General features: G+C 48.3%; 1 protein-coding gene across 1 annotated transcript; it reads right to left on the reverse strand.

The window, feature by feature from the left end:
• Positions 1–4,070: 4,070 nt before the first annotated feature.
• Positions 4,071–14,305, reverse strand: LOC138365919 (uncharacterized). Its single transcript, XM_069326632.1, has 7 exons — positions 14,165–14,305; positions 12,844–12,975; positions 12,452–12,583; positions 8,276–8,407; positions 5,812–5,943; positions 4,490–4,621; positions 4,071–4,229 (listed from the first exon to the last, which is right to left on the reverse strand). The coding sequence occupies exons 1-7, from the start codon at positions 14,303–14,305 to the stop codon at positions 4,071–4,073; spliced, it is 960 nt and encodes a 319-aa protein (XP_069182733.1).
• Positions 14,306–14,710: the final 405 nt, after the last annotated feature.

Consider the following 14,710-nt stretch of genomic DNA (forward strand, 5'->3'; position numbering starts at 1 on the left):
GGCGTCACTCTGTTCCATAACACTATTGGTGGCGGCGTCACTCTGTTCATGACAATATTGGTGGCGGCGTCACTCTGTTCATGACACTATTGGTGGCGGCATCACACTGTTCCATAACACTATTGGTGGCGGCGTCACTCTGTTCCATAACACTGTTGGTGGCAGCGTCACTCTGTTCTATAACACTGTTGGTGGCGGCGTCACTCTGTTCCATAATACTATAGGTGGCGGCGTCACTCTGTTCCATAACACTATTGGTAACGGCGTCACTCTGTTCCATAACACTATTGGTGGCGGCGACCTTCTTTTCATGACACTACTGGTGAGGGCGTCACTCTGTTCATGACACTATTGGTTAGGGAATCAATCAGTTCATGACACTATTTGTACTCACCTAGTTGTGCTTGCGGGGGTTGAGCTCTGGCTCTTTGGTCCCGCCTCTCAACCGTCAATCAACAGGTGTTCAGGTTCCTGAGCCTATTGGGCTCTATCATATCTACACTTGAAACTGTGTATGGAGTCAACCTCCACCACATTACTTCCTAATGCATTCCATTTGTCAACAACTCTTACACTAAAAAAGTTCTTTCTAATATCTCTGTGGCTCATTTGGGCACTCAGTTTCCACCTGTGTCCCCTAGTGCGTGTACCCCTTGTGTTAAACAGCCTGTCTTTATCAACCCTGTCAATTCCCTTGAGGATTTTGAATGTGGTGATCAAGTCCCCCCTAACTCTTCTGTCTTCCAACGAAGTGAGGTTTAATTCCCGTAGTCTCTCCTCGTAGCTCATACCTCTCAGCTCGGGTACTAGTCTGGTGGCAAACCTTTGAACCTTTTCCATTTTACTTCATTTTCATCTTTTACTCCATTTTTCTTACTTACCATTTCCTTTGAACATTTTTCCATTTTGTGGCGGCGTCACTTTGTTCAGGACACTATTGGTGGCGGTGTCACTCTGTTCATGACACTATTGGTGTCGGCGTCACTTTGTTCATGACACTATTGGTGGCGGCGTCACTCTATTGATGACACTATTGGAGGCGGCTTCACTTTGTTCATGACATTATTGGTGGCGGTGTCACTCTGTTCATGATACTATTTGTGGCGGCGTCACTCAGTTCCATAACTCTATTGGTGGCGGCGACATTCTGTTCCATAACACTATTGGTGGCGGCGTCACTCTGTTCCATAACACTATTGGTGGCGCCGTCACTCTGTTCCATAACACTATTGGTGGCGGCGTCACTCTGTTCCATAACACTATAGGCGGCGGCGTCACTCTATTCCATAACTTTATTGGTGGCGGCGTCACTCTGTTCATGACATTAGTGGTGGCGGCGTCACTCTGTCCCATAACAGTATAGACGGTGGCGTCACTCTGTTCCATAACAGTATAGACGGTGGCGTCACTCTGTTCCATAACACTATTGGTGGCGGCTTCACTCTGTTCAATAACACTACTGGTGGCGGCGTCACTCTGTTCCATAACAATGTTGGTGGCGGCGTCACTCTCTTCATGACACTATTTGTGGCGGTGTCACTCTGTTCATGACACTATTGTTGGTGGCGTCACTCTGTTCCATAACACTGTTGGTGGCGGCCTCACTCTGTTCATGACACTATTGGTGGCGGCGTCACTCTGTTCATGACACTATTGATGGCGGTGTCACTTTGTTTATGAATCTATTGGTGGCGGCGTCACTCTGTTCCATAACACTGTTGGTGGCGGCCTCACTCTGTTCATGACACTATTGGTGGCGGCGTCAATCTGATCATGACACTATTAGTGGTGCCGTCACTCTGTTCCATAACGCTACTGGTGGCGACGTCACTCTGTTCCATAAGAGTATTGGTGGCGGCGTCACTCAGTTCATGACACTATTGGTGGTGGCGTCACTCTGTTCATGACACTATTGGTGGCGGCGACACTCTGTTTATGACACTATTGGTGGCGGCATCACTTTGTTGATGACACTATTGAAGGCGGTGTCACTATGTTAATGACACTATTAGTGGCGACGTCACTTTGTTCAAGACACTATTGATGGCGGCGTCACTTTGTTCATGACATTATTGGTGGCGGTGTCACTCTATTGATGACACTATTGATGGCGGCGTCACTTTATTCATGACACTATTGGTGGCGGTGTCACTCTATTGATGACACTATTGGTGGCGGAGTCACTTTGTTCATGACGTTACTGGTTGCGGCGTCACTCTGTTCATGACACTCTTGGTGGCGGCTTCACGCTGTTCCATAACACTATTTGTGGTAGCGTCACTCTGTTCATGACACTATTGGTGGCGGCTTCACTCTGTTCCATAACACTACTGGTAGCGGCGTCACTCTGTTCCTTAACAATATTTGTGGCAACTTCACTCTGTTCATGACACTATTGGTGGTGGCGTCACTCTGTTCCATAACACTATTGGTGACGGCGTCACTCTGTTCATGACAATATTGGTGGCGGCGTCACTCTGTTCACGACACTATTAGCGGAGGCGTAACTCTGTTCCATAACACTATTGGTGGCGGCGTTACTCTGTTTATGACAATATTGGTAGCGGCGTTACCCTGTTCTATAACACTATTCGTTGCGGCGTCAATCTGTTCATGACACTATTGGTGGCGGCGTTACTGTGTTCATGACACTATTGGTTAGGGAATAACTCTGTTCATGACACTATTTGTGGCGGAGCCATTCTGTTCATGACACTATTGGTGGCTGCGTCACTTTGTTCATGACACTATTGGAGGCGGCGTCACTTTGTTCATGACACTATTGATAGAGGTGTCACTCTATTGATGACACTATTGGTGGCGGCGTCACTTTGCTCATGACACTATTGGTGGCGGTGTCACTTTGTTCATAACACTATTAGTGGCGGTGTCACTTTTTTCATGACACTATTGGTGGCGGCGTCACTCTGTTCATTCATGCACTATTGGTGGTGTCGTTACTCTGTTCCATAAAGCTATTGGTGTCGGCGTCACACTGTTCATTACACTTTTGGTAGCGGCGTCACTCTGTTCATGACACTATTCGTGTTGTCGTCACTCTGTTCCATAACACTATTGGTGGCAGTGTCACTCTGTTCATGGCACTATTGGTGGTGGCGTTACTCTGTTCCATAACACTATTGGTGGCTGCGTCACTCTGTTCCCTAACACTAATGGTGGCGGCGTCACTCTGTTCATGACACTATTCGTGGTGGCGTCAATCTGTTCCATAACACTATTGTTGGCTGCCACATTCTGTTCATGACAATATTGGTGGCTGCGTCACCCTGTTACATAACACTATTGGTGGCGGCGTCAATCTGTTCCATAACACTGTTGGTGGCGGCGTCAATCTGTTCATGACACTATTGGTGGTGACGTCACTCTCTTCCATAACACCATTGGTGGCGGCGTCACTCTGTTCCATAACACTATTAGTAACGGCGTCACTCTGTTCCATAACACTGTTGGTGGCGGCGTCACTCTGTTCTATAACACTATAGGTGAGGGCGTCAATCTGTTCATGACACTATTGGTGGTGGCGTCACTCTGTTTCAAAACACTATTGGTGGCGGCGTCACTCTGTTCCATAACACTATTGGTAACGGCGTCACTCTGTTCCATAACACTGTTGGTGGCGGCGTCACTCTGTTCATGACACTATTGGTGGCGGTGTCACTCTGTTCATGACACTATTGGTGGCGGTGTCACTCTGTTCATGACACTATCGGTGGCGGCGTCACTTTGTTCAGGACACTATTGGTGGCGGTGTCACTCTGTTCATGACACTATTGGTGGCGGCGTCACTATGTTCATGACACTATTGGTGGCGGTGTCACTCTATTGATGACACTATTGGTGGCGGCGTCACTTTGTTCATGACACTATTGGTGGCGGTGTCACTCTGTTCATGACATTATTGGTGGCGGTGTCACTCTGTTCATGACACTATTGGTGGCGGCGTCACTCTGTTCCATATCACTATAGGCGGCGGCGTCACTCTATTCCATACCTTTATTAGTGGCGGCGTCACTCTGTTCATGACACTATTGGTGGCGGTGTCATTCTGTTCATGACACTATTGGTGGCGGCGTCACTCTGCTCATGACACTATTGGTGGCGGCGTCACTCTGTTCCATAACAGTATAGACGGCGGCGTCACCCTGTTCCATAACACTATTGTTAGCGGCTTCACTCTGTTCAATAACACTACTGGTGGCGGCGTCACTCTGTTCCATAACACTATTTGTGGTGGCGTCATTCTGTTCATGACACTATTGGTGGCGGCTTCACTCTGTTCCATAACACTACTGGTAGCGGCGTCACTCTGTTCCATAACACTATTGGTGGCGGCGTCACTCTGTTCCATAACACTATTAGTGGCGGCGTCACTCTGTTCATGACACTATTGGTGGTGGCGTCACTCTGTTCCATAACACTATTGGTGGCGGCGTCACTCTGTTCATGAAAATATTAGTGGCGGCGTTACTCTGTTCACGATACTATTAGTTGCGGCGTAACTCTGTTCCATAACACTATTGGTGGCGGCGTCACTCTGTTCCATGACACTTTTGTTGGCGGCGTCACTCTGTTCTATAACACTATTGGTGGCGGCGTCAATCTGTTCATGACACTATTGGTGGTGGCGTCAATCTGTTCCATAACACTATTGGTGGCGGCATCACTCTGTTCATGACAATATTGGTTAGGGAATAACTCTGTTCATGACACTATTGGTGGCTGCGTCACTTTCTTCATGACACTATTGGAGGCGGCGTCACTTTGTTCATGACACTATCGATGGAGGTGTCACTCTATTGATGACACTATTGGTGGCGGCGTCACTTTGCTTATGACACTATTGGTGGCGGTGTCACTCTGTTCATAACACTATTGGTGACGGCGTCACTTTTTTCATGACACTATTGGTGGCGGCGTCACTCTGTTCATGACACTATTGGTTAGGGAATCACTCTGTTCATGACACTATATGTGGCGGCGTCATTCTGTTCATGACACTAGTGTTGGCGGCGTCACTCTTTTTATTACACTATTTGCGTCGTCACTCTGCTCATGACACTATAGGCGGCGGTGTCACTCTATTGATGACACTATTAGTGACGGCATCACTTTGTTCATGACAATATTGGTGGGGGCGTCACTCTGTTCCATAGCACTATTGGTGGCTGCGTCACTCTGTTCCTTAACACTAATGGTGGCGGCGTCACTCTGTTCATGAAACTATTCGTGGTGGGGTCACTGTTCCATAACACTATTGGTGGCGGCGACATTCCTGTTCATGACACTAATGGTGGCGGCGTAACTCTGTTCCATAACAGTGTTGGTGGCGTCGTCACTCTGTTCATGACACTATTGGTGGCGTTGTCACTCTGTTCATGACACCATTGGTGGTGGAGTCACTCTGTTCCATAACCCTATTGGTGGCGGCGTCACTCTGTTCATGACACTATTGGTGGTGGTGTCACTCTGTTCATGACACTATTGGTGGTGGCGTCACTCTGTTCCATAACACTATTGGAGGCGGCGTCACTCTGTTCATGACAATATTGGTGGCGGCGTCACTCTGTTCATGACACTATTGGTGGCGGCATCACACTGTTCCATAACACTATTGGTGGCGGCGTCACTCTGTTCCATAACACTGTTGGTGGCAGCGTCACTCTGTTCTATAACACTATTGGTGGCGGCGTCACTCTGTTCCATAACACTATAGGTGGCGGCGTCACTCTGTTCATGACACTATTGGTGGCGGTGTCACTCTGTTCATGACACTATTGGTGGCGGCGTCACTCTGTTCATGACACTATTGGTGGCGGCGTCACTCTGTTCCATAACAGTATAGACGGCGGCGTCACCCTGTTCCATAACACTATTGGTGGCGGCTTCACTCTGTTCAATAACACTACTGGTGGCGGCGTCACTCTGTTCCATAACACTATTTGTGGTGGCGTCATTCTGTTCATGACACTATTGGTGGCGGCTTCACTCTGTTCCATAACACTACTGGTAGCGGCGTCACTCTGTTCCATAACACTATTGGTGGCGGCGTCACTCTGCTCCATAACACTATTAGTGGCGGCGTCACTCTGTTCATGACACTATTGGTGTTGGCGTCACTCTGTTCCATAACACTATTGGTGGCGGCGTCACTCTGTTCATGAAAATATTGGTGGCGGCGTTACTCTGTTCCATAACACTATTGGTGACGGCGTCACTCTGTTCATGACACTATTGGTGGCGGCGTCACTCTGTTCACGACACTATTAGCGGAGGCGTAACTCTGCTTCCATAACACTATTGGTGGCGGCGTTACTCTGTTCATGACAATATTTGTAGCGGCGTTACCCTGTTCTATAACACTATTCGTTGCGGCGTCAATCTGTTCATGACACTATTGGTGGCGGCGTTACTGTGTTCATGACACTATTGGTTAGGGAATAACTCTGTTCATGACACTATTTGTGGCGGAGCCATTCTGTTCATGACACTATTGGTGGCTGCGTCACTTTGTTCATGACACTATTGATAGAGGTGTCACTCTATTGATGACACTATTGGTGGCGGCGTCACTTTGCTCATGACACTATTGGTGGCGGTGTCACTTTGTTCATAACACTATTAGTGGCGGTGTCACTTTTTTCATGACACTATTGGTAGCGGCGTCACTCTGTTCATTCATGCACTATTGGTGGTGTCGTTACTCTGTTCCATAAAGCTATTGGTGTCGGCGTCACACTGTTCATTACACTTTTGGTAGCGGCGTCACTCTGTTCATGACACTATTCGTGTTGTCGTCACTCTGTTCCATAACACTATTGGTGGCAGTGTCACTCTGTTCATGGCACTATTGGTGGTGGCGCTACTCTGTTCCATAACACTATTGGTGGCTGCGTCACTCTGTTCCCTAACACTAATGGTGGCGGCGTCACTCTGTTCATGACACTATTCGTGGTGGCGTCAATCTGTTCCATAGCACTATTGTTGGCTGCCACATTCTGTTCATGACAATATTGGTGGCTGCGTCACCCTGTTACATAACACTATTGGTGGCGGCGTCAATCTGTTCCATAACACTGTTGGTGGCGGCGTCAATCTGTTCATGACACTATTGGTGGTGACGTCACTCTCTTCCATAACACCATTGGTGGCGGCGTCACTCTGTTCCATAACACTATTAGTAACGGCGTCACTCTGATCATGACACTATTGGTTAGGGAATCACTCTGTTCATGACACTATATGTGGCGGCGTCATTCTTTTCATGACACTAGTGTTGGCGGCGTCACTCTTTTTATTACACTATTTGCGTCGTCACTCTGCTCATGACACTATTGGCGGCGGTGTCACTCTATTGATGACACTATTGGTGACGGCATCACTTTGTTCATGACAATATTGGTGGGGGCGTCACTCTGTTCCATAGCACTATTGGTGGCTGCGTCACTCTGTTCCTTAACACTAATGGTGGCGGCGTCACTCTGTTCATGAAACTATTCGTGGTGGGGTCACTGTTCCATAACACTATTGGTGTCGGCGACATTCTGTTCATGACACTAATGGTGGCGGCGTAACTCTGTTCCATAACAGTGTTGGTGGCGGCGTCACTCTGTTCATGACACTATTGGTGGCGTTGTCACTCTGTTCATGACACTATTGGTGGTGGAGTCACTCTGTTCCATAACCCTATTGGTGGCGGCGTCACTCTGTTCATGACACTATTGGTGGTGGTGTCACTCTGTTCATGACACTATTGGTGGTGGCGTCACTCTGTTCCATAACACTATTGGAGGCGGCGTCACTCTGTTCATGACAATATTGGTGGCGGCGTCACTCTGTTCATGACACTATTGGTGGCGGCATCACACTGTTCCATAACACTATTGGTGGCGGCGTCACTCTGTTCCAAAACACTGTTGGTGGCAGCGTCACTCTGTTCTATAACACTATTGGTGGCGGCGTCACTCTGTTCCATAACACTATAGGTGGCGGCGTCACTCTGTTCATGACACTATTGGTGGCGGTGTCACTCTGTTCATGACACTATTGGTGGCGGCGTCACTCTGTTCATGACACTATTGGTGGCGGCGTCACTCTGTTCCATAACAGTATAGACGGCGGCGTCACCCTGTTCCATAACACTATTAGTGGCGGCGTCACTCTGTTCATGACACTATTGGTGGTGGCGTCACTCTGTTCCATAACACTATTGGTGGCGGCGTCACTCTGTTCATGACAATATTGGTGGCGGCGTTACTCTGTTCACGATACTATTAGTTGCGGCGTAACTCTGTTCCATAACACTATTGGTGGCGGCGTCACTCTGTTCCATAACACTTTTGTTGGCGGCGTCACTCTGTTCTATAACACTATTGGTGGCGGCGTCAATCTGTTCATGATAGTATTTGTGGTGGCGTCAATCTGTTCCATAACACTATTGGTGGCGGCATCACTCTGTTCATGACAATATTGGTTAGGGAATAACTCTGTTCGTGACACTATTGGTGGCTGCGTCACTTTCTTCATGACACTATTGGAGGCGGCGTCACTTTGTTCATGACACTATCGATGGAGGTATCACTCTATTGATGACACTATTGGTGGCGGCGTCACTTTGCTTATGACACTATTGGTGGCGGTGTCACTCTGTTCATAACACTATTGGTGACGGCGTCACTTTTTTCATGACACTATTGGTGGCGGCGTCACTCTGTTCATGACACTATTGGTTAGGGAATCACTCTGTTCATGACACTATTTGTGGCGGCGTCATTCTGTTCATGACACTAGTGTTGGCGGCGTCACTCTTTTTATTACACTATTTGCGTCAACACTTTGCTCATGACACTATTGGCGGCGGTGTCACTCTATTGATGACACTATTGGTGACGGCATCACTTTGTTCATGACAATATTGGTGGGGACGTCACTCTGTTCCATAGCACTATTGGTGGCTGCGTCACTCTGTTCCCTAACACTAATGGTGGCGGCGTCACTCTGTTCATGAAACTTATCGTGGTGGGGTCACTGTTCCATAACACTATTGGTGGCGGCGACATTCTGTTCATGACACTAATGGTGGCGGCGTAACTCTGTTCCATAACAGTGTTGGTGGCGGTGTCACTCTGTTCATGACACTATTGGTGGTGGAGTCACTCTGTTCCATAACCCTATTGGTGGCGGCGTCACTCTGTTCATGACACTATTGGTGGTGGTGTCACTCTGTTCATGACACTATTGGTGGTGGCGTCACTCTGTTCCATAACACTATTGGTGGCGGCGTCACTCTGTTCATGACAATATTGGTGGCAGCGTCACTCTGTTCATGACACTATTGGTGGCGGCATCACACTGTTCCATAACACTATTGGTGGCGGCGTCACTCTGTTCCATAACACTGTTGGTGGCAGCGTCACTCTGTTCAATAACACTATTGGTGGCGGCGTCACTCTGTTCCATAACACTATAGGTGGCGGCGTCACTCTGTTCCATAACACTATTGGTGGCGCCGTCACTCTGTTCCATAACACTATTGGTGGCGCCGTCACTCTGTTCCATAACACTATTGGTGGCGGCGTCACTCTGTTCCATAACACTATAGGCGGCGGCGTCACTCTATTCCATAACTTTATTGGTGGCGGCGTCACTCTGTTCATGACATTAGTGGTGGCGGCGTCACTCTGTCCCATAACAGTATAGACGGTGGCGTCACTCTGTTCCATAACAGTATAGACGGTGGCGTCACTCTGTTCCATAACACTATTGGTGGCGGCTTCACTCTGTTCAATAACACTACTGGTGGCGGCGTCACTCTGTTCCATAACAATGTTGGTGGCGGCGTCACTCTCTTCATGACACTATTTGTGGCGGTGTCACTCTGTTCATGACACTATTGTTGGTGGCGTCACTCAGTTCCATAACACTGTTGGTGGCGGCCTCACTCTGTTCATGACACTATTGGTGGCGGCGTCACTCTGTTCATGACACTATTGATGGCGGTGTCTATTTGTTTATGAATCTATTGGTGGCGGCGTCACTCTGTTCCATAACACTGTTGGTGGCGGCCTCACTCTGTTCATGACACTATTGGTGGCGGCGTCAATCTGATCATGACACTATTAGTGGTGCCGTCACTCTGTTCCATAACGCTACTGGTGGCGGCGTCACTCTGTTCCATAAGAGTATTGGTGGCGGCGTCAATGTGTTCATGACACTATTGGTGGTGGCGTCACTCTGTTCATGACACTATTGGTGGCGGCGACACTCTGTTTATGACACTATTGGTGGCGGCATCACTTTGTTGATGACACTATTGAAGGCGGTGTCACTATGTTAATGACACTATTAGTGGCGACGTCACTTTGTTCAAGACACTATTGATGGCGGCGTCACTTTGTTCATGACATTATTGGTGGCGGTGTCACTCTATTGATGACACTATTGATGGCGGCGTCACTTTATTCATGACACTATTGGTGGCGGTGTCACTCTATTGATGACACTATTGGTGGCGGAGTCACTTTGTTCATGACGTTACTGGTTGCGGCGTCACTCTGTTCATGACACTCTTGGTGGCGGCTTCACGCTGTTCCATAACACTATTTGTGGTAGCGTCACTCTGTTCATGACACTATTGGTGGCGGCTTCACTCTGTTCCATAACACTACTGGTAGCGGCGTCACTCTGTTCCTTAACAATATTTGTGGCAACTTCACTCTGTTCATGACACTATTGGTGGTGGCGTCACTCTGTTCCATAACACTATTGGTGACGGCGTCACTCTGTTCATGACAATATTGGTGGCGGCGTCACTCTGTTCACGACACTATTAGCGGAGGCGTAACTCTGTTCCATAACACTATTGGTGGCGGCGTTACTCTGTTTATGACAATATTGGTAGCGGCGTTACCCTGTTCTATAACACTATTCGTTGCGGCGTCAATCTGTTCATGACACTATTGGTGGCGGCGTTACTGTGTTCATGACACTATTGGTTAGGGAATAACTCTGTTCATGACACTATTTGTGGCGGAGCCATTCTGTTCATGACACTATTGGTGGCTGCGTCACTTTGTTCATGACACTATTGGAGGCGGCGTCACTTTGTTCATGACACTATTGATAGAGGTGTCACTCTATTGATGACACTATTGGTGGCGGCGTCACTTTGCTCATGACACTATTGGTGGCGGTGTCACTTTGTTCATAACACTATTAGTGGCGGTGTCACTTTTTTCATGACACTATTGGTGGCGGCGTCACTCTGTTCATTCATGCACTATTGGTGGTGTCGTTACTCTGTTCCATAAAGCTATTGGTGTCGGCGTCACACTGTTCATTACACTTTTGGTAGCGGCGTCACTCTGTTCATGACACTATTCGTGTTGTCGTCACTCTGTTCCATAACAATATTGGTGGCAGTGTCACTCTGTTCATGGCACTATTGGTGGTGGCGTTACTCTGTTCCATAACACTATTGGTGGCTGCGTCACTCTGTTCCCTAACACTAATGGTGGCGGCGTCACTCTGTTCATGACACTATTCGTGGTGGCGTCAATCTGTTCCATAACACTATTGTTGGCTGCCACATTCTGTTCATGACAATATTGGTGGCTGCGTCACCCTGTTACATAACACTATTGGTGGCGGCGTCAATCTGTTCCATAACACTGTTGGTGGCGGCGTCAATCTGTTCATGACACTATTGGTGGTGACGTCACTCTCTTCCATAACACCATTGGTGGCGGCGTCACTCTGTTCCATAACACTATTAGTAACGGCGTCACTCTGTTCCATAACACTGTTGGTGGCGGCGTCACTCTGTTCTATAACACTATAGGTGAGGGCGTCAATCTGTTCATGACACTATTGGTGGTGGCGTCACTCTGTTTCAAAACACTATTGGTGGCGGCGTCACTCTGTTCCATAACACTATTGGTAACGGCGTCACTCTGTTCCATAACACTGTTGGTGGCGGCGTCACTCTGTTCATGACACTATTGGTGGCGGTGTCACTCTGTTCATGACACTATTGGTGGCGGTGTCACTCTGTTCATGACACTATCGGTGGCGGCGTCACTTTGTTCAGGACACTATTGGTGGCGGTGTCACTCTGTTCATGACACTATTGGTGGCGGCGTCACTATGTTCATGACACTATTGGTGGCGGTGTCACTCTATTGATGACACTATTGGTGGCGGCGTCACTTTGTTCATGACACTATTGGTGGCGGTGTCACTCTGTTCATGACATTATTGGTGGCGGTGTCACTCTGTTCATGACACTATTGGTGGCGGCGTCACTCTGTTCCATATCACTATAGGCGGCGGCGTCACTCTATTCCATACCTTTATTAGTGGCGGCGTCACTCTGTTCATGACACTATTGGTGGCGGTGTCATTCTGTTCATGACACTATTGGTGGCGGCGTCACTCTGCTCATGACACTATTGGTGGCGGCGTCACTCTGTTCCATAACAGTATAGACGGCGGCGTCACCCTGTTCCATAACACTATTGTTAGCGGCTTCACTCTGTTCAATAACACTACTGGTGGCGGCGTCACTCTGTTCCATAACACTATTTGTGGTGGCGTCATTCTGTTCATGACACTATTGGTGGCGGCTTCACTCTGTTCCATAACACTACTGGTAGCGGCGTCACTCAGTTCCATAACACTATTGGTGGCGGCGTCACTCTGTTCCATAACACTATTAGTGGCGGCGTCACTCTGTTCATGACACTATTGGTGGTGGCGTCACTCTGTTCCATAACACTATTGGTGGCGGCGTCACTCTGTTCATGAAAATATTAGTGGCGGCGTTACTCTGTTCACGATACTATTAGTTGCGGCGTAACTCTGTTCCATAACACTATTGGTGGCGGCGTCACTCTGTTCCATGACACTTTTGTTGGCGGCGTCACTCTGTTCTATAACACTATTGGTGGCGGCGTCAATCTGTTCATGACACTATTGGTGGTGGCGTCAATCTGTTCCATAACACTATTGGTGGCGGCATCACTCTGTTCATGACAATATTGGTTAGGGAATAACTCTGTTCATGACACTATTGGTGGCTGCGTCACTTTCTTCATGACACTATTGGAGGCGGCGTCACTTTGTTCATGACACTATCGATGGAGGTGTCACTCTATTGATGACACTATTGGTGGCGGCGTCACTTTGCTTATGACACTATTGGTGGCGGTGTCACTCTGTTCATAACACTATTGGTGACGGCGTCACTTTTTTCATGACACTATTGGTGGCGGCGTCACTCTGTTCATGACACTATTGGTTAGGGAATCACTCTGTTCATGACACTATATGTGGCGGCGTCATTCTGTTCATGACACTAGTGTTGGCGGCGTCACTCTTTTTATTACACTATTTGCGTCGTCACTCTGCTCATGACACTATAGGCGGCGGTGTCACTCTATTGATGACACTATTAGTGACGGCATCACTTTGTTCATGACAATATTGGTGGGGGCGTCACTCTGTTCCATAGCACTATTGGTGGCTGCGTCACTCTGTTCCTTAACACTAATGGTGGCGGCGTCACTCTGTTCATGAAACTATTCGTGGTGGGGTCACTGTTCCATAACACTATTGGTGGCGGCGACATTCTGTTCATGACACTAATGGTGGCGGCGTAACTCTGTTCCATAACAGTGTTGGTGGCGTCGTCACTCTGTTCATGACACTATTGGTGGCGTTGTCACTCTGTTCATGACACCATTGGTGGTGGAGTCACTCTGTTCCATAACCCTATTGGTGGCGGCGTCACTCTGTTCATGACACTATTGGTGGTGGTGTCACTCTGTTCATGACACTATTGGTGGTGGCGTCACTCTGTTCCATAACACTATTGGAGGCGGCGTCACTCTGTTCATGACAATATTGGTGGCGGCGTCACTCTGTTCATGACACTATTGGTGGCGGCATCACACTGTTCCATAACACTATTGGTGGCGGCGTCACTCTGTTCCATAACACTGTTGGTGGCAGCGTCACTCTGTTCTATAACACTATTGGTGGCGGCGTCACTCTGTTCCATAACACTATAGGTGGCGGCGTCACTCTGTTCATGACACTATTGGTGGCGGTGTCACTCTGTTCATGACACTATTGGTGGCGGCGTCACTCTGTTCATGACACTATTGGTGGCGGCGTCACTCTGTTCCATAACAGTATAGACGGCGGCGTCACCCTGTTCCATAACACTACTGGTGGCGGCTTCACTCTGTTCAATAACACTACTGGTGGCGGCGTCACTCTGTTCCATAACACTATTTGTGGTGGCGTCATTCTGTTCATGACACTATTGGTGGCGGCTTCACTCTGTTCCATAACACTACTGGTAGCGGCGTCACTCTGTTCCATAACACTATTGGTGGCGGCGTCACTCTGCTCCATAACACTATTAGTGGCGGCGTCACTCTGTTCATGACACTATTGGTGTTGGCGTCACTCTGTTCCATAACACTATTGGTGGCGGCGTCACTCTGTTCATGAAAATATTGGTGGCGGCGTTACTCTGTTCCATAACACTATTGGTGACGGCGTCACTCTGTTCATGACAATATTGGTGGCGGCGTCACTCTGTTCACGACACTATTAGCGGAGGCGTAACTCTGTTCCATAACACTATTGGTGGCGGCGTTACTCTGTTCATGACAATATTGGTAGC

The sequence above is a fragment of the Procambarus clarkii genome, chromosome 18 (assembly GCF_040958095.1).
Source record: "Procambarus clarkii isolate CNS0578487 chromosome 18, FALCON_Pclarkii_2.0, whole genome shotgun sequence".
Classification (NCBI taxonomy): domain Eukaryota; kingdom Metazoa; phylum Arthropoda; class Malacostraca; order Decapoda; family Cambaridae; genus Procambarus; species Procambarus clarkii.